This window comes from Pseudorca crassidens, chromosome 3 (assembly GCF_039906515.1).
Source record: "Pseudorca crassidens isolate mPseCra1 chromosome 3, mPseCra1.hap1, whole genome shotgun sequence".
Lineage (NCBI taxonomy): Eukaryota > Metazoa > Chordata > Mammalia > Artiodactyla > Delphinidae > Pseudorca > Pseudorca crassidens.
This window is the reverse complement of record NC_090298.1, coordinates 132588832-132614438: the sequence shown is the minus strand read 5'-3', so window position 1 is coordinate 132614438 and position 25607 is coordinate 132588832. Positions and strand designations below refer to the sequence as shown.

Here is a 25607-nt window from a genome sequence, read left to right as displayed (position 1 = left end):
TTACTGGCACATTGATGTGCCTTGATTCAGGGACTCAAATCATGGTTTCTCTATGTCTCCACTTGCCTTCTGCCTGATTGGTTCTCTTAACAGGCAGCCTTCACCCATTGGCTGTACGATGAGTAACATTGGTTTCAGGCTCATGTCCTCACAGTTCAAAGACCAGCGGAAAACAGGGAGAGTCCCCGTTTCTCAAAAGCTGTAGTAAATGTGAGAAGACTGTGTATCCTTGGCTTTGTTTGGGTCACCTGTCCATCCTTGAGCCAATCACCACAAATAAAATTAATGCCAACTGCACCTTGTTGACTGAGAAAGAGGGAGAGCAGGTTCTCCAGAGGCAAACTCCATACATAGAAAAAAAAGGTGGCAAACACATGGAGAATCTAGGAATGCTATTGCCCCTCCCTGAAGAATACTATGCTTTAATACAATGATACAAATTAACCATCCAATATTAGGATGTTTGTGAATTCCCTGAAGCCTGTCCACTGATCCCATCTTAGGAAGAGAAGACAGCAAAGCTTAGTTTCTTTTTTCCAGTGTGTGACCCCTTCCAGATACCAAATTACTAGTAGCATTTTCATTTCTAAAATAAACATATATGTACTTCTTTAATAATAAACTTTATATATTTTAGAACAGCCTTAGATTTACAGAAAAATTGTTTTGCTAATACAGAGAGTTCCCATATAACCAATACCTACTTTTCCCTATTGTTAACATCTTCCATTAGTGTGGTGTATTTGTTACAATTAGTGAATGAACATTGATAATTATTATTAACCAAAGTCCAAAAGTTTCCTTAGTTTTTACCTAATGGCCTTTTTGTCTTCCAGGATCCCATTCAGGATACCACATTGCATTTAGTTTCCATGTCTCCATAGGCTCCTCTTAGCTGTAAGTTTTTTAGACCTTTCTTATTTTTGATGACCTTGAAGTTTTGAGAAAACACCTGCCAGATACTTTGTAGAACGCCCCTCAGTTGGGCTGTGTCTGATGTTTTTCTCATAACTAGACTTAGGTTGTGGGTTCTTGGGAAGAGACTGCAGAGGTAAAGCGCCGTTTATCTCACATCTTGCATCCTATCAACATGACTTATCTCTGTTGACGATGATCTTGATTGCCTGCCCGAGGCAGTGTTTGCCAGGGTTCTCCACTGTTAAGTTAGCCTTTTTTTCTCCCTCTCCATACTGTATTTTTTTGGGAGAAAATCACTGTGTCCAGCCCACACTTGAGGAAGGGAGTTTTGCTTCACCTCCTTGAGGAGGGTGTATCTACATACATTACTTGGAATTCTTCTGTGAAGAAGATTTGTCTCTTCTCCCCCACATATGTATTGATTCAATTATGTATTGTATCAGTATGGAGTCATAGATACCTTATCCACTCTGGGTTAGAAGCCAGTACTACTTTATTTATGTTGTTGTTAAGATTGTTCTAGCTCCGGTCATTAGGAACTCTTTCAGTTGTCTCCTTTGTCCCTTTAACAGCTTTAAATTGTAGATCGCCCCCCACCCCCCCACCCCCACCCCCACCCCCCCGCCCCCCTCCCCCCACCCCCACCCCCCCCGCCCCCCGTCCCCAGCACTTCCCTACTTCCTAGCACTGCAAGATGCTCCAGACAAATCTTAAATATTTCCTGCCTCAGTCCTAGAATCAGTCGTTTTCCCAAGGAGCTGTAGTTCCTTTTGTTGGAGAGTAGTGTTGGAAGCTAAGATCTGAGTGCTAGGTGTGCTCAATATGTGCATTTTAAAAAATAAATGTATTGTAAATAACAAATAAATTCTTCTAAGTTATTTAAAATAATCTAGTTATTTTAAAAAGCTTCTTACTAAAAATATAGTGAATTCCTTTCCTACTTCTTTCCATAAAATTCGAACCCCATGGGGTTTTCTTCAGCTTTTTACATCCATATTACTAATAATGGGCTTCTGCTGGTATTGTTTGATCAGTTTGGACATTCACTGTTGACCTCCTGTAATGGCAAATAGGGTTGGACTCTAGTGCCACCACCCTACTTTCTGTCTGCCCATCTTCCCAAGGAAGTCATATTTCAATTTTGTGTTAAACCAGTAGCCAGAGTTCCTCTTATGATGATAGGACCATCATTTTCCCCTGTGAGTTTTGAAAGCATTCCTGCATTATTTTCTAGCTTGGCTATTTAGAAGACCAGTGCAATTCTGATCCTAAATCCTTTCAAGGCAATATGTTTTTGCTTGTTTTCTCTCTGGAGGTTTTTAATATCTTCTCCTTATGCCTAATATTCTTATATTTCATGATAATATACTATTTCTGTGGGGATCTTTTTATTCATGAAGTTTAGCCTTTGATTGGCCCTCCCAATCTGGAGACTCATGTTTTTGAGTTATGAGAATTTAGAAAAATATTTCTTTAATGATTTCCTCCTCTCAATTTTCTGTTTTAATATTCTGAAACACCCCTAGCTATTAGACTTCATAGATAGGTTATATTTTCTAGAAAATTTCCTTAACTTTATTTTTCAAATCTTCCATAAAATTTGGGGGTAAGTATAATCTTTTAAATTTCTAGGAGCTCTTTCTTTTTTCTCTGATTTTTCTTTTTTATAGTTTCTCTGTTTCCTTTTTTCTTGGAAGATACTAGTTTTGGGTTTTTTTGTTTGTTTCTTTGCTTGTTTTATTCTGCTCTTTCTGTTGTCTTTACATCTTTGTCGTACAGAGAACTTTCCTGAAATGTCGAGATTCTTGGTTGTTTTTTCATATCTTAAAGTGACACCCTAAAAACTGATTAGCAGTGCTGCACGCATGACTGAGACTCATGTACTGGTGACTTTATTGAAGGGGGATTGGGTGATATTGTTGGGGGGCACCCAAATATCAGTATCTTTGAATGTTTTATTTGGGCCGTCAGTTTATTGAGAGATTAAATCACCCAGTTTCCAGGGAATAGGGTGGGAAAAGGATTCACAGTTTAGTGAACATACAGTGGAAAGACTTTCTTTGAATGCCTCTATTTTCATCCCTTCCCCCCTGTTTTCTGGGTTCTCTGATTCCAGAGCCTCACCCAAGATTTGTATTTTCACTAATCCTTCAGTGTGAGAAATTTGAAGGTTTAAGGTTCATTTGGCTGGTGACAATCAAATGAAATTTTCTAAAACAATCTAGAACATCTGTGCATCCTTAAATTCCCTCTCTGGGGCTAGGTAGGAGTTGGCCACTGATATGCTTGGTCTCATGGTGCAATGCCATAAGCGTCACAGATCAAAGGAGGGTGTAGTGATTAAGATCACGGACTTTGGGATCAATCAGAAAGTCTTAGCTTAAGTTCTGTTTCTACAATATTTTTGCTGTGAATGTCATTTACTTAGCTCCCTTAAGCTTCAGTTTCCTCATCTGTTAAAATAGAAAAAAAATTTCTATTTCTTAGGGTGTGAGAATTCAATAATACAGCTCTATCATGTAGCAGAGTGCCTGGCATATAATTAAGCATTCAATAACTAACGATGATGATTTAGAAAACACATCTGGTTGGTGAGCATTGATTTGATTCCTCCTCTAAATGATTCTGTGGTTCTGGATATATTCTTGAATCCATAGCGTGCAGAAGGGCCATAAATATCATCTAGTTCAAGCCCTGAAATCTAGTTCATGAATTGTCTTGCGTGCTCCTCTCCTTCAAGTGGTTTCACTAACAAGTGGTAGAATTGGGCCCAGACCTTGAGCCTGTTTGTTACCTGAGCCTGTCTGGTAACTATCACCATATGCTTCCTCTAGTGAACGTCTTTCCTTGCCCAGTAAACTCTAATGGTGTTTTTGGCTTATGTGATAGTTGATGGCAGCCCTGCTTTTATTTCTGTATTATCAGGGCGAGGGGTACAGGGGCTGGGTGAGGGAGAACCCAGAATGGGAGCAGAGCCAAATTCCCATCTAACTTGCCTTTGGCTCAGCATGAGGAGTCTGTGTGTAAACCACTGCCAGAGGGGAGAGTTAACTGCATTTTATTGTAAGCTGCATGGTAGCCAGGAGGACAAGTGCACATACACACAAGCATAGATGCTCATGTATGTGTAGGAAATCCCCCTATATGAGTGGACAACGGAGTACATGCATGCCCACACCATCACTCCACATGTTTGCACACACACTAATGGGCAGGAGAAACGTGCTCAGCACATTTTATTATACATCCCAGATTGAGGAAGGCCATTCAGGAGGGGGAAAGGGAAGATTATGAGGCAAAACGAGAAATGAAACCTGAAGGTCCCGCCCTGTCAGCATTAACGGGAGTATAAGAAATGGAATTTGGACAGACGGACAGACTCCTGGGGCCTGCCAACAACCAAAATGTCCAAAGGGCCTCTGATTCTCTGGCTGGTGATTGAGCTCCAGCGGCTGTATCTGAGTAAGTGTTCTCAGACCTTCCATCCAGGAGTCCCTGGAGGCTTGGCACCTCCCGGATTTCCATGACTGATCTATAAAGGTGAAGTCCATTTCATTCCTGCGTCCACTCAGCTTCTCTTGTTTGGAAGGTCTCTCCCTTTCTTTGTGACACAGGGTTTATCTTGAGACTGGTTTGGGAGTTTTAGGGCGGGGGGATTTATGTTCATACCAGGAATGGTAATTTAAGAAGAGACACAGAGATAAGGGGTCAGATAACATGGGGAAAAGAAATGTCCTTTGCAGGTTTTACTAGCACAATCAGAGCCAGGGGAATTTGTTCTGCTAAGACGCCTTATTATAATCCTTATTTTTCTCTTTATTTTTCGGAGTTTTTGTTTGCTTCTTGGTTTGTTTTATTTTGCTGGGGGTCAGGCGTCCAGGTGAGGTTTACCTGTTCTGCATATTGTTTCCAGGTTTCGGATGATGCAAATGTACACACACTAGGTGTGGACCAGTATAGACCTTCACATCCTGCTGCTATACAGGTGGAATGCTCTGGGCTGAGCTGAAGTTGCATCTTGATCATTAACTTTTGACACTGGTGACTATGGCCCTTCCATGGAAGAAATGAGGGACTTGGAAAAGACCAGTTTTAACAATCCATGATTCTAGAACTAGACAATATCTAATGTCCCTTGCAGTTTTAACACTTCATAGTTTCTGCACATGAATCTTTCAAATGTGCTGTGTGAGAAAACACCATTCCACGAAAAACAAGCCTTTGTCATACTGTTCTTTGTGCCTTTCTTTCCTCTAGAACTCCATACACCCTCAGGTCTCCACCTAAGTCAAGCTTTTCCTGACTACCCATAGCCTCCAAACTGCTTTAAGTGTTTCTGCTGTGAGTTCCTGTCCTCCCTGGAGTCCCGCCATTAGAGAACTTGTCGCCCTGTAGTAGTTGCTCATTTAACTGTCTCTCTCCCCAGATACCCTGTGGGAGTTAGTGTAATGAAAGCAGTTCCTTTCCCTTTCTTTATCATTGTTTTTGCTTGGTCTTTACCTTGTCCTGGGACCTGGAGGTGTGGAGGGTTTGGTGATGCTGAAAGTTGCTCTGGCCACCTTTCCGGCTACTGGCTGGACACTGACTGAGTGGGCTTCTCCAACCCTACTTGAAGAAGGCAGCACCTGGTGGATGATCTGTTTGTTTTTCATTTGTGCCTTTTCTAAAATGACCACTTTAGAAGGCAGTGACTGCTCAGACTCATTGGTGATCAGAAATGAATGTGCTCTTAAAAGATGCCAGATCAAACCCTTCACTCTGTAGATGATGAAATTGAGACCCAGACTGGGGAAAGGCCTTGTTCAAGGTCACCAGCTAGAGGAGGAACCAAGCTGGCACCAGAACCTAGGTTGTACCCACCATCCTGGGTAATTCCCCAAAAGAGAAATTGATTTAGTACCAATCAATAATTTTGCAGATAATTCAGATAATTTTGCAGCTGGAAAGAAAGTTTCTTATCATATCTCTAAGATCAGAAATGCTTGGTTATTTGTACTAATAATTTATTAATTTCATGTGGCATTTAATACTCTATCTCTTGTGAACTTGAGAACTATTTCTTTTTTTTTTTTTTTTTCAGTACGCGGGCCTCTCACTGTTGTGGCCTCTCCCGTTGCGGAGCACAGGCTCCGGACGCGCAGGCTCAGTGGCCATGGCTCACGGGCCCAGCCGCTCCGCGGCATGTGGGATCCTCCCGGACTGGGACATGAACCCACGTCCCCTGCATCGGCAGGTGGACTCTCAACCACTGCGCCACCAGGGAAGCCCTTGAGAACTATTTCTGAGGCGAGCATTATCTTCCCCCTTTGCCTTATGAGGATAATGAGGTCAGGATTAGTGTGGTTTTCCTCCAAAGAACACAAAAGCAGTAACTAGCAGAATAAAGTTCTCAATGTAAGCCTGATGGGTGTTTTTCTGCCACACCTGCTTCCTCTTTTTAACATTAATTTTTAATCCAATGAGTAATACAGAGACACCCTTGGTGGGACAATTAAAATGTTATAAAGTTAGATCCCTTTTGACTACTGCCCTCAACCCCAGTCCCTTTCCTCTGATCATGGAGCTGCTGACACAATGAGTTGGGTGTATGTCCCACCAGCCACTTTTCTCTACGTTTACTTTCACGTGTCTGTGCCCACAAAACCTGCCAACTGGTTTATTTATTTTTTAAAATGGTTTTGTATTTTATGTGTCATTTTGAAATTTCTCCTTTTCGTACGTTGATAAGGCTTGGAGTTTTCATGCCGATGGATATACATCTGTCTAATTCTATTAATCGTGTACATTGTGGTTCCACGGAAGGACTGTGCCATAGGTTAGCCACTCCCCATACGCACACTGTTCATTTCATTCACACACATATGACACTGCAGTAAACATTTGCAAATAGGCTTCCTTGTGCACCTGTGCTTTTCTAGAGCCAATAACAAACCATAAAATTGCCCAGGCTTAGCGAGGTCACTTGCATGTTGAGTATTAACCGAAACTGCCGAATTTCCCCAGAGTGTGGCTGTACCAATTCACACCCCATTTCACTCCAGTTTACTCCAGTAGGCTAAGTCATTTCCCAGCTCCCAGTCTAGCCAACACTTCATATCATCAGCATTCTAATTTTTTGCAAGTCTAATAGTTGAAGTTTACTGATCACTCATATTTCCTTGTCTATGAATTGCCTGTTTTGTCCTTTGCCAGTTTTTCTTTTTTTTTTTATTGGAGTATACTTGCTTTACAATGCTGTGTTAGTTTCTGCTTTATAACAAAGTGAATCAGTTATACATATATATATATCCCCATATCTCTTCCCTCTTGAGTCTCCTTCCCTCCCACCCTTCTAGCTGGTCACAAAGCACCGAGCTGATCTCCCTGTGCTATGTGACTGCTTCCCACTAGCTATACATTTTACGTTTGGTAGTGTATATATGTCCATGCCACTCTCTCGCTTGGTCACAGCTTACCCTTCCCCCTCCCCGTGTCCTCAAGTCCATTCTCTAGTAGGTCTGTGTCTTTATTCCTGTCTTGCCCCTAGGTTCTTCGTAACCATTTCTTTTTTTTTTTTTAGATTCCATATATATGTGTTAGCATACGGTATTTGTCTTTCTGACTTACTTCACTCTGTATGACAGTCTCTAGGTCCATCCACCTCACTACAAATAACTCAGTTTCGTTCCTTTTTATGGCTGAGTAATATTCCATTGTATATATGTGCCACATCTTCTTTATCCATTCATCTGTTGATGGACACTTAGGTTGCTTCCATGTCCTGGCTGTTGTAAACAGAGCTGCAAAGAACATTGTGGTACATGACTGTTTTTGAATTATGGTTTTCTCAGGATATATGCCCAGTAGTGGGATTGCTGGGTCGTATGGTAGTTCTATTTTTAGTTTTTTAAGGGACCTCCCTACTGTTCTCCATAGTGGCTGTACCAATGTACATTCCCACCAACAGTGTATGAGGGTTGCCTTTTCTCCACACCCCCTCCAGCATTTATTGTTTGTAATGATGGCCATTCTGACCGATGTGAGACGATATCGCATTGTAGTTTTGATTTGCATTTCTCTAATGATTAATGATGTTGAGCATCCTTTCATCTGTTTGTTGCCTTTGCCAGTTTTTCTATCTAGTCTTTCCTTATTGAGTAGTAGGATGCCTCTTTCTATACTGCGATACTTGGGATAATAAACTGTTGGATCTCCAGTAGAAATAATTCTGTCCCACATTTTTTATTAATTTACCAAATATTCATAGGAACAAGCTCATATTTAGAAGCCATTGGTTTTTGGTGCATGTGTTCTGCATTGCTATCACAGCTGAGGTTGAAGACAATTTTATTTTTTTCCCTGGCTTCATGGGAGGCAAAATGGGCTTCCACAGCATGTACAACCTGTGAAACATCTCCATTGTGGCAAAGTAAAGAGACGATGAGTTTAGGGAAGGCTCCAGGCGGGTCTGAATTTGGAATGACCTTTCATCATGAGAGCAAACTTTGCAAAACCCAGCAAGTACCTCATCTGGCTTACTACCTGGGCAACTACTAGGGCTCAAGCTCACCTTCTCCCAGAGAAGGATAGCTGGAAGTTGCTGCCGCCTAGGGTCAGGGAGGAATACGGTGCTACTGGCCATGTCTTACACAACTTAGCCAACGGGGTTAACAGAGTTAGCGAACGGAGAGTCTTACAGGAGGGTACCTTGAAGAAAACCATGAGCAAAGAGATATGGGGATATATGTATATGTATAGCTGATTCACTTTGTTATACAGCAGAAACTAACACACCATTGTAAAGCAATTATACTCCAATAAAGATGTTAAAATAATTTAAAAACTATAAAAGGGATCTAGGTACTCAAGAAGGAGCAGGATGTCATCCTGACACTGGAGCTATAGCCTGCCTGGCTCTCCTGTCAATAGCATGGTTTGATTGAGAACAATCACTGATGCTCAATTAAATCAGAGGGCTTAACATTTGCAGCAGTGAAAAACTTTCACGGACTCTCAGAGATGGAAGTTATCTTAGAAGAGGCTGTCCAGTGGTCCTCAAACAGAGTGGGTGGTCAGTGACATCAGAACGACCTGGAGGCCTCGGTTATGTACATTTCCATGGGCCTTGGCCTCTAAGATTCTGACTCAGGGTTGGGTAAGAAAATAGGTATTTTTAGCGAGCTCCCCAGGCCATGCTGATGAGCAGCTGAAGTTGGGAAACACAGATACTTCATTTTAAAAATGGTGCTATGTTCTATTTCATATAGCTAACATGGTCAACCTAATCACCAGCATCTTTATGTCACAGCTGCCATTCCAAAGAATTCCTGTGATTCCTTTCCAGTTCTAACATTAAAAAAAAAAAAATCCACAAACTCCACCTAAGTTCACGTTCTCTAACAACAAACAAATGGTCCAGAGCAATTAATTTCTACCTCCAGTACTAAAAGGAGAAGAGGACAATGGGATATAGTTCAACAGCCTGTCTCCCTGCCATAGCAACACTCTGGGGTGGAAGACAGACAGAGACCCATTTGAGGCATTCAAGTCAGTAGGAGGTGATCACTGCCTATTAAGATACACTGGGTAGAGTGCAGTTTTGGACCTGTTTATATGAGTTAGTGGAATTGGATTAAAGGGTCAGGATTTTCCATGGAGAATTTATTGTTTTATTGAATGGTACTTAAGGTCAGAGTTTTTTTTAGTTGTTTGTTTGTTTTGCGTTACGCGGGCCTCTCACTGTTGTGGCCTCTCCCGTTGCGCAGCACAGGCTCCGGGCGCGCAGGCTCAGCGGCCATGGCTCACGGGCCCAGCCGCTCCGCGGCACGTGGGATCTTCCCGGACCGGGGCACAAACCCGCGTCCCCTGCATCGGCAGGCGGACTCTCAACCACTGTGCCACCAGAGAAGCGCTGGTCAGGGTTTTTTTAATCAGCAAATCTGCTGTGGAGATGTGAGCAGACTCAGGCGGTCAGCTGTTTCCACTTGAGGGATGGCGGGGTGTGGAGTTAGGAGCTTAGCAGCAGCTAAGGGCAGGCCAGAATTTGGGCTAAAGAAATATATGCACTACCACCCTCTTCATCTTCCTGGAAGTATCTATCTGCACAATCCCTGTAGAGCATATTTGAGAGATTTCAGTACCTTACAGCCTAGTTTTCTCATCTTTCCTCGCAGCTCCAGCTGTATCAGAGAGTGTCGTGAGAGCGTTTTGGGGTCAGTCGGTGACTTTGCCCTGTACGTACTCATCCTGGTCTCCTAAGAGCAACGGCATGTGCTGGGGCAAAGGCCAGTGTCCCAACTCCAAATGCAATGATGAGCTTCTCTACACCGATGGGAGAAGGGTGGTCTCGAGGAAGTTGCCAAAATACCAACTTCTGGGGAATATCCGGAGAGGGGATGTCTCCTTGACCATCTTCAACACCAACGAAGGTGACAGTGGTGTGTACTGCTGCCGCATAGAGGTGCCTGGCTGGTTCAACGATGTGAAGAGGAACATCCGCCTGGAGCTGAGAGGTGAGCACACAGGGGCTGTGTCTGGGGATGGAGAGGTTCACGAGTCATGGGTCATAGAGTCAGTGCATGGTGGTGGAGAGGCCGGAGCTGCTTAAGCAATGGGTGGGCAGATTACATCTGAGACATGTTGATGACCAGAGGAGCCACAGCCTGGAGCAGACGCCTGTGGGAGCCAAAAATCCCACAGAAATGAGGGAGGGGTAGAGGGTGGGGGGTAGGGAACCAGTGAAATTCAGGGTCACTCTGAAGAGGGCAGCTGCTGCTTCTCTAGGGAATTGCAGAAATTTGGGCCCAGTGCTTTCAGATCTCCCACTTATCATGTGAAGTATATTGACTTTTGCCTGTTGGCAAAGATTTCACAATTTTAAAAGATATTGGATGAATGAGATAAAATGTGTGGTTCGTGGATCAGCTTCAGTCCATAAGCCCAACTTCCAGCAGAGGGGAAAGGGCAGGGGATTTGGAGATAGTCACAGCAGTTTTCAGGTGATGGTTCCTTCTGTTACCATCAGTTGCTTTTGATGACATTTGAAATATGGTGGAACTCGTAACGATTTGAGCTGCATGGAGTGCAGCCTGTGGTTGAATTATGTGAACAATAGCCACTGCTGGTCTGGAAAGGAGCCTCTCGAATTCAGCCCTGTGTTCAGCCTGCACCGAGGACGGAGGATTCTTGGGCTCTGTTCCTAACTGGACTGGCATCTATGGAGGCAGGTTCTGGCTAGCCGTGCAAGTCATAAGCTTCTCCAATGACTCTCATGTGCTCTGAAATTGAGAACAACTGACGGGGATGCTTCTAATTAGAGAACTTTCACAAGCATATATGCAAGTATACTTTTTATATACTGAATATATATATCTAGTATATTTTTCTCAACTCTGTGAGATAGAGGTATCATTAGGATTTGTTGAAGTTAAAGGATGCCAATCCAAGTCTTTGCTTTGCAAGCCTGATATAACCAGCTCTTACTCTATAAAATATTGGTTGACATCAGCACTCTGTGAGGACATTTCTAAGTTCACTTGAAACTAATAATGTCTTTCTGGTTAGAGTTAGTGGCAAGTTGGCATATTTAAGAGAGGGTGGTATCTGTAGAATAACTGTTGCTAATGAACTCAGATTCAGATGTTTAGGGGGTGAGTGGTTTGGGCATGAACCAATCTTTAATATCTGAGAGATTACATTTTCACCCTATGTTACACTCTTTGGACTCGCTCTTTTTAGATTTTAATTTTTATTGTAGAAAGAACACCTAGCGTGAGTTCTACCCTCTTCATGAATTTTCAAGTGTACAATGTACTGTTGTTAACTATGGGTACAATGTGTGCAGCAAATTTCTAGAGCTTATTCATCTTGCTTGACTGAAATGTTACGTTTGGGCTCACTTTTGGTGGGATCATTCATTTACTCATTCATGCATGTTTTTGGAACACCTACTATGTACCAGACACTGTGGTAGGTATTAGATTTGTAGCAGAGAACAAAATTAATACCAGCCATTCCCTCGTGGAGCTTACAGTGTACTAGGAGAAACAGACATTCCATAACAATCAACAGATAAATGTGTAGTTAGGAAATGCAACAAATGCTATGAAGGTCAAGTATGAGTGTGCAAAAAATGTCGAATGCGGATGACCTCCTTGCAGAAGCGTCCTTTTAGCTGAGACATGAGGGTTAAGGAGGCGTCCATCTAAGGAAGAGAGAGTCTAGGAAGCAGTAGGTACAAAGTCCCTCAGATGGAAGGTCACTAATACTGTGGAAGAACTGAAGAAAGGCCAGTGGGCTGGGGAAAAGTGAGGAGAATAGAGTGGAGGCCCGAGATGGGAAAGAAAGAGCAGATCAGGTGGGGCCCTGAGGGTGAGGTTGGAGGTTGGGTCTTCATCTTAAGGGCATGGAGAATCCAGTAAAGAAGTGTAGGTAGGGGACTGACATAATTAGATTTGTCATTTTCAAAGATTACTCTGGCCAGTGTGTGAAGAACAGGTTGGAAAGGCCAGGACTAGAGTTAAGACACCCAGTTTTCATGGGCATTTTAGTGGCCCAGGCTCGTGGGCCGGGTAAGGCAGCAGAAAGGCAGAGAAATGGACGGATTCCGGCTACATCTGTAGGGTTTCTGTCTTCCTCCGTCTCCACTTGGCACCAGATGTATCTTCTATTGGGTACAGGTCCCACAACCACGCGCTCAACAACCACCCATCGCTCAACAACCACCCATCGCCCAACCACCGCCGCCACCACCGCCGTGACGACAACCACAGCTGTGCTTCCAACAACCACAGCTGTGCTTCCAACAACCACAGTCGTGCCTACACCTGACCTGCCAGCCACACCACCGCTTCAGATGAGAACCGCTGCTGCACTCACCACGACGGCAGCCACATGCCCTCTGACAACACGGGAGTCCCTTCGTGAGGAAGACACGATACTTCTGACCCTTGAGCCTTCCACAGAAGGGCCCATCCTCACTGCAGGTGCCTGGTTCAACGGGCCATTCTTTCCCTTCTTCTGGTCAGATGTACCTTGGATCCCTTGGAAGAGGGTTCTCCTGCTGAATGGGGCAGCCCAGCAACTTACTCTTAGGTCTATGTGTGTGTGTGTCTGTGTATGAGTTTGCCAGGGCTGTCATAACAAATTCCACAGACTGGGTTGCTTAAACAACAAAAGTTTACTTTCTCACAATTCCGGAGGCTAGAAGTCTGAGATCAAGGTATCAGCAGGGTTGGTTTCTTCTGAGGCCTTTCTCCTTGACTTCTAGATGGCCGTCCTCTCCCTGTGTCCTCACATGGTCTTCCTCCTTTGTGTGTTTGTGTTCTAATGTCCTCTTTTTGTAAGAACACCAGTGATATTCTATCAGGGCCCATCCATGTAACATCATTTTTACCTTAATTACCACTTTAAAGGCACTATCTCCAAATACAGTCACATTCCAAGCTACTTGGGCTTAGGGCTTCAATGTATGAATTTTCAGGTAGGGCTGGGGCAGGGGTGGGAGGGGACCACACAATTCATCCCAAAACTCTGTGTGTGTGTATAGTTTCATTAAATTGTTTCTTTTCATTGTTTTATGATTTCCTTTTTTGTTGCTTTTTTTTTCCTTTGTGCTTTTGAAAAGTCAGCATTTTTGGTTCTCCAGTTGACCTCCCAGGAGTCTTGGGGACACTGTAAAGAACCAGGAAATGTGAACCTGGGTCAGACACCAGTTCCATCCTGCCGGGGCTTAAGTCCCTACTCAGGCATTAGAGATTGGCTGAGGAAAGGCCTCCAGATGCCTTAAAATATCCCGTGATGAACTGGTTCTACCTTTTCTTTCTTCCTTTCTTTCTTTTCTTTTCTTTTCTTTTCTTTTCTTTTCTTTTCTTTTCTTTTCTTTTCTTTTCTTTTCTTTTCTTTCTTTCTTTCTTTCTTTCTTTCTTTCTCTCTCTCTCTCTCTCTCTCTCTCTCCCTCCCTCCCTCCCTCCCTCCCTCCCTCCCTCCCTTCCTTCCTTCCTTTCTTTCTCTCTCTTTCTCTCTCTCTCTAGCTCCCTCCCTCCTTTCCTTCCTTCCTTCATCCTGAATCCTTCTTGATCCTACATCTTGGAACTCTCACTGAATTACTAGCTCCATTAATTATGGGGGCTTATCAAAGCTCCCACCACATTTCAACCTCTGATTCTGAGGTAAGAATATTAGAAAAGAATCATGAGATAGCTTGAAAGCTTAGGTGTTTCAGCTGCCTCAATAAGGCCTGGATTAATTTAAACAACTTTACAGTATCGAATTGGCTAATTCCATTATACTCTGTGTAGTCGCCTAAGGTCCATGAACCCTAAGCCAATTTTAATATGTAATTTTTTATTCCTCTGGTCTTTAAAATAATCATCTTAGAATTACTACGTTTACAGTTTTTCCCCTAGATTCTAAAAGTTACTTACAATCCTTGGAAGAAAAACTGAAAGAAACATAGAAAAGTACAAAGACAACTATAAAAATAGCCCCAAATCCCACCACTCAGCACAAACACCTATTTTTAGCTGCCTTTTACCAAACGTTTTTTCTCTTCCAGACTCAGAAACTGTCCTTCTCCCTAGGACCTCTCAGAGAAGCACTGAGGCGACTTCTGCAGACACTGCCTTACTCACATCCAAAGGTATGTGGCCGGGTTTCTCTCTTTTTCTTTCCTCATCGCTTAGACTGAGGGAAACACTGAATAGCGTGTCACCAAGTCAGATGACTAGAGATGACTGTTGGGTCCTGTGTGCCATGAAGTCCACCTGGGACAAATTGGTATCAATACCGCATTTGTGGCTCATTCCTCCCTATGGATTTGAGAAAGTGAGAGAGACCCATTGACCTTGATTTGTTTGTGCAGTTCTCCACGGTAGCACATCTCTAGAATATCTGCCTTTCCACTCTAGGTTGGGTGGCGCTCGACTATCTCATCCCCCAATTCCAAGCATACTGGTCTTCTGTGTTGAAACCCCGGAGGGTGTACTCACTTGACTCCTTGGCTGTTTATAGTGGAGGAAGAGTTCTTTCATTCATTTGTCCTTTCATCCATCCAGCCAGACTTCTTTAGGTATTTACTAGTGCCCAGGGGCAGAGAACACCCTGAAAATAATTCACAGCCTTGCAGGTGCTAGAGGGGCCTACCCGGGCTTGGTTATCAGTTGTACTACTTTCCCCTGGGGGCCTCTGCCCTCCATTGTGTAGCTTCATGCATATAAAATTTGGACGAGTGCCTGGCCTGTTAGTAAGCGTGCAAAAGGTAGCTGTTACCTTAGTGGAGCTTATAATCAAGCAGAGGAAAACAGACATCTATGAGGTAAATAAATCAATGCTTGTGATAATAGAGTATAGGGGGGCCGTAACATAGAGTGGTTCATGTGTGCGTTCTGGTGTCACACTGCCTGGGTACAAATCGTGCCTCCTCTCTGCTGTGTGACTTTGGGAAAGTTCCTTAATCTCTCTGGGCCTTGGCTTCCTAACGGGTCAAATGGGAATAATAAAGCACTTACCCTGTGTCTCTTTCTGAGGATTAAGTGAGAGAATACAGGTAGATGACTTAGAATAGCGTCTGGAATGTACTAAATGCTCAGTAAACGTTAGCCCTTTTTTTTTTTTTTTTTTTTTTGCGGTACGTGGACCTCTCACTGCTGTGGCCTCTCCCGCTGCGGAGCACAGGCTCCGGACTTGCAGGCTCAGCAGCCATGGCTCATGGGCCCAGCTGCTCCGCGGCATGTGGGATCTTCCCGGACCGGGGCACGAACCCGTGTCCCCTGCATCGGCAGGCGGACTCTCAACCACTGCGCCACCAGGGAAGCCCAGCCCTTTTTTTTAATGACAGAAGTCAGTTTAGGGGAAGAGTGCCCCCCCACCCCACCACCTCCCCACAAAATAGGAAGACAGGCATCTACCTAAATTTGTTTTCTCCTTTCCTTTGTATATTTTCCAGGGTCTAAAAGTTGGGTTCTCCAGTCAACACGCCAGGCATTGATGCGGGAAGCGAGTGACTCGGTGGTTTCTCAGCCAGGAGGTAGGGGGGTTGTGCTCCTGTGAGTGGTTTGCCTTTGGACTTGGGAACAATCTGTCATCTGCCTGCTTGTCTTGGAAGTCTGCTCTTTTGATTGCACTGTGGTCACGTCCTACATCCTCCCACCAGCTAGGATGAAAGTGAAACTTGCTAAAAGCATCAGTGTTGGCTCCATCCCTTCTCTGCCTCATTTCTGAAAACCCTCTGTTGGGATCTGAAGCTAGGAATGCTAGTAGGAAAAGTAACCATTCATCTTTCAAAACATTACTAATTTATTTTAAATTATGCAAATAGTACACCAGTGTAGTTTTGTTAGGGATACATTTTTTTAAAGCTATTTATTTATTTATTTTTATTTATTTATTTGGTTGCTCTGGGTCTTAGGTGCAGCGGGTATACTCCTTAGTTGCAGCTCACCGGCTCCTTAGTTGTGGCATGCATGTAGGATCTAGTTCCATGACCAGGGATGGAACCCGGGCTCTCTGCATTGGGACCGTGGAGTCTTAACCACTGTGCCACCAGGGAAGTCCCTAGGGATACATTGTTTTGTAATATCACTGATATTAGTTGAAGGTGATCATTCTTCAGATCTTTTTCTATTCCCTTATGAGTGGGTATAGATATAGAAATATACAGTTGTGTTTTGTGTGTGGATTTTTTTAAAAAATGCTATCATATTGTGTGCAGCCTTCTGCATTTTTATTCACCTAACATTATACATTGGACCACTTTCTTTTTTGGTCCATGTTGATCTCCATTACTGTGTTAAATTGCTGTATAGTATTTTCTACTATGGGTACTTATAGTATCCATTCCGCATTGAGGGGCACTAAGGTTGTTCCAAAGCTTCACATCATAAATATTCTGCAGTGAGGATCCTTATAGGTGTCTCCTTAGTGTTCATGCAAGCGTTTCTTTAGCTAGGGTGGTGACCAAGAAGGAGAAATACTAGGTTCAAAGAAATGTGTGCTTTTATTTTTTTATAACTTTATTTATATTTTATTTTTGGCTACGTTGGGTCTTCATTGCTGCACACGAGCTTTCTCTAGTTGCGGTGAGCAGGGGCTACTCTTTGTAGTGGTGCGCAGGCTTCTCACTGCGGTGGCTTCTCTGGTTGCAGAGTATGGGCTCTAGGCACGCAGGCTTCAGTAGTTGTGGCACATGTGCTCAGTATCTGTGGCTCGCGGGCTCTAGAGTGCAGGCTCAGTAGTTGTGGCACATGGGCTTATTTGCTCTGCGGCATGTGGGATCTTCCCAGATCAGGGCTCGAACCCGTATCCCGTGCATTGGCAGGCGGATTCTTAACCACTGCGCCACCAGGGAAGTCTGAAATGTGTGCTTCTAAATTTTATAGCTATTACAAAATTGTCCTCTGGAAAGGCTGTGCTAATTTATCTTCCCACCCACAGAGTATCTGCTTTCCCATATCCTCCCCACACTCGATATAACCATTTGTTTAATTTTTTTCAATCTCCCGAGAAGAAAATGTCATCTCATTCTTCTGTTGTTCCGATTAGCAGAGAGTTGGAGTGTCTTTCTCTATGTTTATTAGCCAGAAAACAGCCATCCTTTAACTCTGTGGAGGAGGCAATGTAACATCACTGACAAAGGCTCGGAAGATGGAATTGGAGGGTCCAGACAAGAGTGAGCGGAAGGGAGATAGGTTTTGAAGGAAGACTGTAAATCAAGATGAAATGCAAGGGTGATCTCATGTTGAAAAGCTTTGGCATGCACTAACTCACACAGTGGGAGGACGGGAAACCTGGATGTTGATAACAAGGTGCCAGTGATCCAAACCTTCTTTGTCCATGGGATGCGGTAGGGTGGGGGCCTATTTTCTGGCAGAAGAGAAGGCAGCAACTAGAAAAGTGACAAAGGATGGTCAACGAGTTTGCAAAATGTTTCATTTATTCCACTTAAATCTTGGACTATTTTACACTGAATACAAGGGAACAGAAGGTCATCTGATGTTTTACCGTCTTTTATAATATCCCTGATAATTTCATGTCACTTCTGCTTGATAAATCCTGGGAGAGAGAACACTTGTGCCCATACCCATAGGCAGCACTGCTGAAGAGGAGCTGGTTATAGGAAGGTCTGTCAGTCTCTGTGTAACATCTGTTCGTTGTGGAAGAAGCCAGGGTTTATTGAGCACATATCATGTGCTGGCATGGGGTCAACTATTCTCCTGGGCCACTTAGTTCAATCCCTCTTACCAGATGCTCCAATCTCTATTTGTCATAGCTTTTTCAAGCCCACACAGCTGTTGGGTGCCAGAGCCAGGAAGTCTAGCTCTGATTCCATACTCTTAGGTATTAGTTTATTTTGCCTTACCTTCCAGTCTGAAATAAAATAGCATGTTCTTGTCATTTACCATCCTTTTTTTCCATCGGTTTTTGTAATGAAACATTTATAATACATACTGAGGATTTAGCTAGGTGTTAGGTGCTGTATAAGGGTTTTAACTTGTATTGTTTTATTTAAATCTAACAATGACCTTCTAGCCAGGTATAGGTATTATCCCCATTTTACAGATAAAGAAATGGAGGGTCAGGGAGTTTATTATAGAAGCTAACACCTACTGAGGTCTGTCTTTGTTTCAACGCTCTGCATTTTACATGCATTACCTCATTTGATTTTTCACAAAATCCTATGAGACAGATACCATTATCACCTCCATTTTAGAGTCCATGAATGTTATATATCTTGTCTGGTAGATGATGGACCTGGGCTTAACCCTTCTCTGCTCAACTCTGATGCCATTCTGACCCCATGGTAGGCTGCCCCCGCCCTATCTACCCTCTGGAAGCACTTAGAGAATAAAACTACTTCTTCATTTGCATAAAAATGCTTTCAACCCATTTCAGAGAACCTACATGCTTCTGTGGGCTTTTTCTTACCTTGGCTAAATATTCCCAATTCCTTCCTCATGTCTTCATGTAATTTTTGGATGGCCAGGCTGCCATGGTTGAGGGCTGCTTTAAATTGTTCAAGTGGATCTTGCTACAATTATTATTCCCTAAAATTAGCATTACCTGGAATGGCAATTCTTTACTTCCTCTCTTTGGCTGCCTGGAACAGAGTTCAGAGATGTGGAGTGATTTGCCCAAGATCACACAACACAGCAGTGCAGAGAGAGAGGTGGGATCACACCCAGTTTCCAGGGGTATTATTAAAATGTGTACATGGACTCCTAAATGGAGTTGTCTGTGGATGAACTTGGCAGGGGGACAAGAACCCCCCTGAAATTATATATATATAGTTGTGTTTGTATATGTACACACACATTTTCCTGGGGAAAAAAGTATAGAACTTTTATTAGATTCTCCAAGAATTCTGCAAAGCTCCAAATGATTAGGAACCATAATTCAAACAAACAACAATAACAATAAAAATTCTCATAGGTTTCTTCCCCCCAGCTAAAGGCAGCCTGTTAGGGGAATACGAACTCTTACGCCTCTAGGTAGCTGGGAACTCAAATCAGTCCCTCTAGCCTGAGGATTAATTTCATTTCTTGCTTGGCCACAGGAATGTGTGAAATGGTCCCAAATTGCTCCATAGTGACCCAACATCTCTATTGGGTAAGGACTCTGAAGCTAAGGTGAGGAGACCCACATCACCATGTCATTTCCTAAATAAAATCGGGTGGCTTGGGATTAAATCCTCTGCAGATTATGCCTCAGCCTCACTTTTAGTGCCTCAGTAACATCCCAAATCCTTTTTTTCTAGTCCTTTCTCCTCACATTCTTCTCGGGAGCCTGAGGTGGGGGTTAAAACACCTCATTTGGGGAATGTGAAGGCTCAGGGTTATATACCAGCTCTAATGTTTTATGCTTTATTTTTTTCTTTTAGAATATCAGGTTCTTGTTCTAGGCTTTTTGAAATCTCAGTTTCCTCAAAATGTACAATGGAGATAATGGTACATGGTTCATAGGGCTGTTAAGTGAGGAAATGAATGAGAAAAATGTCTGGTCCATAATTACTGGCTAGTAAATGACAGTCCTCGTGATGGATTCTGATCCCCTCTGCTTACTGGATCTCTGCTGATCTTCCTACTCACACATCTTCATTCTCTGGCCAGGCCGGCTGGGGAGCAAGAGGCCACATCTACCAGCTCCCAGCTGACTCACTTCCTTCCAAATACAGAGACACTTTTTTTTTTCCCCTGATTTCAAAACATATTAAAGAGCTACAGTAATCAAAACAGTATGGTGCTGGCGCAAAGACAGACATGCAGACCAATGAATACAGTAGAGAATAAACCCTCACATACACGGCAGAGACACTTTTTGGTTTTATGATTTTTTAACTGCTAATTGCACCAGGAAAACAGCTGATGAGTGACAAAATTGCAAACTTGGGGAAGTGACGAAAGCTTTTTAAAAAATCTCATGGCAGTCATTCTCGACTCACTATTAAAATAAATCTGATTCTGAAAGCTTTTCACTGGCTGCTTATTACATGGCTCTATGGAACTCTCAGTTATGGGTTTTGTTCCTCTGGTGGACATCTTTAATCTTCTGATGCCTCTCAGTTGTTTTGTCCTTCTCACATCACTCAATCTAGGAAGGCTTCACTCTATAATTTAGGCTCAGAAATCAAGTTTTGCTTGAAAAAGAGCTGTGGTCGAGTTTGCCATGCAAGGGCTTCCTGATTTGTATTATTTATTTGATTAGACACCTCCAGGTATGTATCTCCTGCTCTGGTGCCCTCTTCTGCTTTGAAGGTGTTTGGTCTGCAGACATCATCTGAAGAAGCCCTAGTTAGGGTGTCAAATCCTCACCTCCACTCTGTGGCTGCCTAGAAATAGAGTTCAGAGATGTGGAATGACTTTCCTGAGATCACACAATGAGGCAGAGGGAGAGCTGAGACTCTTACCCAGGTTTCAGAGGTTTGAAATTTGGGCCCACGAACTCCTCGGGAGGTGTTGTCAGTGGAAAACAGATGGGAAATTGAGGCCCAGCAAAGGCCAGTGAGTTGAGAGAGGGCTTGCAGTGATAGGGAGGCTGCTGAGACCAGAGGCCAGTTCTCCTGATCCCACGTACAGTTAACCTTTGTCCCAAGACTGGCAGCCACTATCTCTCAACAGAGCTTCCCTGAGGGCAGATTTTCCTATTTACTCCTCAAGTATTAGGATTCACTTTTTCTCAGCCCCCAGGTAGATCATTATACTCATCAACAGTATGAAGTCCAAGCTGTGAAATAATTTCAAATTTAATGCCCCCAAATATGCATGAGGGCTTGGCTGTCAACCCAGGAAAACTGGGAAAAAATGAACATTCCTCTGGCAATAGTCCTAATTTCCTTTTCTGAGATTCTTACAGTAGTGTTTTCTCCATCCCAGGGTTGGATGGTGGGGGAGTGGGGATGGGGTGCTTTTAGGAGTTCTTGTTCTCTTACTGTATCTTTCTGTTTTACAAAACCAGCCCAAGCTTCATGGTCCAGAGCAAGCTGGCCTGGCCATGGAATCAAAGGATTCTCAGAGGGAAAAGAGGTTAGAGATGAGATTTTATATCTTTACCTTGGCATTTGGTTTGGATATATGCAAATAGGTCACATGATATTTGGTAAAGGCCTTTCAAATCTGTCATTCATTAAACATGGCTTCCCTGGGTGCTTCCCCGTGCAAGACCCAGAACATATAAAAATGAGGAAGTCTTGACCTCTGTTCTTAAAGGGGTGGGACAGACAGGCTTGTGTAGAGCAAACAATTATCCAGTGAGCTTGGTTTTGGGATAGAAGTATGAAAAGGTGCCCTGGGGACCCAAAGAAGGGAGAGAAGGATTCTAACTTGGAAAGAAAGGCCAGGATGATTTCACTCAATGATCCTTGAATTGGTTCTTCATGGATGAGAACATCTCATTGAGCAGAGAAGAGTGAACAGGCAGGGAGAACAGCATGAGCAGAAATAGGGGGACTTATAATAGCACGAAATCTTTGGCGATTGTTTAAGAGTCTAGTTTAATCTAATGAAGACAGGAAGCTAGGAGTGGCCTAGGTTCTTAAAGGACTTGATTGATGGGCTGAAGAATTTAGATTTCGTTCCGGGGTCACACAGGTCCAGTCATGTTTTTGGAGTCGGGAATGGCATTTTCAGCTCTGTTTTAGGAAAAATTGCTCTGGCAAGAGTGTGGAAGATGTATTCGAGGGGAGTAAGCCTGGAGGCAGAGAGCCTCCTGCAATAACTCAGGCAAGAGGTGAGTGTCTCCACCAGGATGATGGCAGCAGTGACAGCAGCGAAGGGACAGAGTCAGAGCCATTTAGGACTTTGAACTGAGAGGACTTGGTGACTGGAGTAAGAAGGAAGGATGACTGATTCTCCGCACTTGGGAGATCAGCTCGATGTGATGGATTCACTGGTAGAGGAACCCCAGGAGGAAGAGTGAAATTTACTTGGGCGATCTTGACTTTGAAGTGCCCCTGGGAAATGTCTAACAGGCCATTGGAAATGTGGGGCTGGGCGGACTTACGGATGCCTCGGTGGGGATTGGGTGTCTGATGATTGGCACCTCCTGTGATCCAAGAATCATTACTGTGCTGAATAAGGAGTTGCCCCTATACCAAAACTTTCATACGTACTATCTCATGAGGGAGAGTTCAGGCCTATCGATATAATATGACAGTTACTGAGTGCTTATTATAGGACAGGGCTGGGCTCCATGCTTTCAGTGCATTATCTCATCATGAGGCATCGTCCAGATCTGTGAGGAAGATGCTATTATTGCATTCGTTGTAAAGGAGAAGAAACAGGTTTGCAGAGGTTAAGACATTTGCCAGAGATGGAACCCCAGGTCTCTTTACTCTTGAAAATTAGCTCTTAAACACTTGATTCTATTGTCTCATTAGCAGAGGGCATCATTGAAGCTCCTGTGGCATCGTCTGAAGATATTGTGGGAGAGGAAGGGTGGGATGAAGGCAGACACCCCACCTCCTTACAGGAACGACTCCATTGGGAGAGGGTGTAGTAGAGGCAGAAAAGCTGGCCCAGGCGGCCAGTTAGAGAGACAGCAGAGGTAGGAAGTGGTCCAGGAGATAAAGATTATGGGGTATGTACTTAAATATGAGGGAATTCTAAATACCGGTCAGATGTGGCATCTAGATAGGTGGCTGTGAACTGTGGCAGGAGGACCGCTAAGCGAACAGGGTGAGCATTGTGGATGGACACCCTGAAGTCCAGCGCTGAGCCATTGTGAGAGAATAAATGCTAGGCGTTCTTTCAAGGAGTTGGAGAGTGAATATTTAGAGGGGAGGCAGGGTAGAGGGAGGAGGCTTGTACTGTTATAGGAGGAGGGGAGGCCATCAAAAATGGGAGAGGAAGGGTTTGGTCTAGAAATGGAGATAGGAGACAGGGGAGTTAGGTTGGCATCAATGAAGGTGGGAGAGCAATCAGATCTCATGCAGACCTCCCAGGGAGGTAGGAGACGACTGGGGAACCAAGACCTTGAACTCTGAGATCATCCAGTCTGTCTATGCCAGACCTGGCCATGGTCTGGAACCACAGAGAGCTTAGTCAAAGCGTAGGTGGCCCTACTCTATCCAAGACTTGCAGAATGAGGACCTCTGGGGTGGGTCCAAGAAACTGAAGCCCAGCCCTAGCCCCAAGAAGGCATTTAGGAATTGCTGGTGTGGTCGACTCTCCTTATTCTACACGGAAGGAAACTGAAGCACAGAAGCACAAAAAAATTTCAAAGAGACGAGGAAGTAAGTCCTACGTAGGACTCTCTTCTGGGTCCCAAATCAGAGCTCTTTCCCCTGCGCTGCACTATTTCATTGAAGTCAAAGTTGAGTCCTGTCAGAACTTGACACTTCCTGGGTCCTCAGTTGATCAAGGGCATAAAGAACTTGTAGGAGGAGTTGCCATTCTCAGTGCAAGTTCAGCAGAAGGAGCAGAGGAAGGCAGGGGAATGAAGCAAAGCTCATTTTCACTCACAAATGCCGTTGTTAGGAGGAAAGAAATTGGATGCAGTCGATTTCAAAGTCAACATCTTTCGCGAGGCAGTAGCCTGTTTGTTTTATCTTTCATGCCCAGTGCTGTTCGCAGGCTGGAATTAGTTGGTAGGCTGGCAGTCTGGGGATGAAGGAAAAGGACAAAAAGTGGATTCTTATGATGCTTCTCACAATAGTCTTACATCTATCAACCGTACAAATGTTTTTTTTTTTTTCCATTAAAGTTGGGATTGAATCTGTGTAATTCTAGCATCTAACAGCTCACCTTCAGAAAGGTCAACCAAATAAGACGAAAGAAAGTTGCCAGGCTTTAGGAGAGGCATGTCCATGGTAAGGTGAACAGAAAGTGAAAGTGAAGTAAGGTACCATCCACTGAAAATAGAACTCGGAGCTGGCCCTAAGATGGGTCCTCACTAACAGTTACCCAGGTGAGCTGGGTGACTGCTCTGCAGACCAAAATGTCCCTCGGACACCAAGTCAGGTGCTGGAGACATCTCCAGTTTCACAGGAGGGTAGGATCAATAGATAAACCTCAGTGAGCTCTGTGATGAGGTGAGGTAGCTGTTCTCCCCACTACGAACAAGTCAATGAATAAAGGTACTAATGCCCTTTGGCAAGAACCTACCCACACTTGTGGACTCTTGACTCCTGTGATGCCCAGAAGCAGAAGAGGGAAACAGAAGTGAAATTTGGAATCAGACATCATTGCTCTACCATTTACTAGCAATCAGCACCAGCCTTGCAGCCTTGGGCAAGACACGAGACCTCTCTGGGCTTCAGTTTCCTCCCCTCTCAATAATTCCGCCCAAGTTTATTTACCTCATAGATTCATTTTGAAGTTCAAATGTGATAATAAATGTGAAAGTACTCTGTGCATTTTTAGCTGCTTCCATTATGCTTAACATTGTCATCAGTAATAATAATTTTTAGAATGTCTTTTCAGAAACTGCACCCACCTAGGCAGTGGAGGGCTAGGATTCCATTCCAATAGGACCACTTCCCACTGTGCCATGAAATAGCATGGTCATGCACCCTCCAGCACTGATCTTTTCAGAGCAAGTGTATGTGAGCTCTTGCTACACTTCCCAAAGGCCATAGAGCCCAGAGGATAAGAGCTTGGGCTCTACAGATAGGTAATCCTGCCTCTGAGGTTTGCTCTCTCCCTTGCTAGCTATGTCACTTGAGCCAGTTGCCTGACATCTCTAGGCCACAGGACTCCCGCTGTGAGATGAGGACAGTAATGGTACCTAGTGCAGAATGCTCTGAGATCAAACATGGAAAACACTTTGCACTGTGCTGGGCATCGAGTAAGTGCTTGGTACATGGTGTCCATTTATTATTGTTGTTGTTGCTAATCCAGAGGTTCTTTGTGAAATGTGCACCTTGCCCCCTCCCTCAATTAAAACGTAGGGATTGGCTGGTGTGTGCAGAGCAGTGCTAGGCATTGCCCCTCAGAGAGGAGTCCAGTGGGGAAGGATCAGGGATGAGGTCGTGTCTGTGCTTCACCGAGACGCGCAGAGATTGGCACGCGGGAGAAGTAGCCTGAGGTGGTGACTCTGAGTTCTCACAATGATGAGGACATTTGTGCTGCTGGGCATCCTTGGAGGCAGTGGAAGGCTGAGACACTGTTTAGAACTGGGTGACTCTCAAACAATGGTGTTCTGAGTCTCTGGTTTCGTTCTGTTACCTCACCTGTGTAAGACGTGCAGTCATCGCATCATTCCTCCCCCTTTATGAACCA

At 43.9% G+C, this 25607-nt stretch overlaps 1 protein-coding gene across 2 annotated transcripts in view; it reads left to right on the top strand.

Annotated features, from left to right (window-relative positions):
• Positions 1 to 4295: 4295 nt before the first annotated feature.
• Positions 4296 to 25607, top strand: part of TIMD4 (T cell immunoglobulin and mucin domain containing 4) — a 34963-nt gene continuing 13651 nt past the window's right edge. Inside the window, exons 1-5 of one of the 2 annotated variants that reach the window (XM_067730133.1) lie at positions 4296 to 4380; positions 10071 to 10409; positions 12576 to 12881; positions 14453 to 14536; positions 15842 to 15922. In XM_067730133.1, the coding sequence (XP_067586234.1) occupies positions 4323 to 4380; positions 10071 to 10409; positions 12576 to 12881; positions 14453 to 14536; positions 15842 to 15922 (868 nt within the window). In that variant the 5' untranslated portion in view covers positions 4296 to 4322. Of the gene's footprint in view, positions 4381 to 4832; positions 4960 to 10070; positions 10410 to 12575; positions 12882 to 14452; positions 14537 to 15841; positions 15923 to 25607 lie in introns of those variants that run through there. The other variant, XM_067730134.1, reaches the window with a different exon arrangement.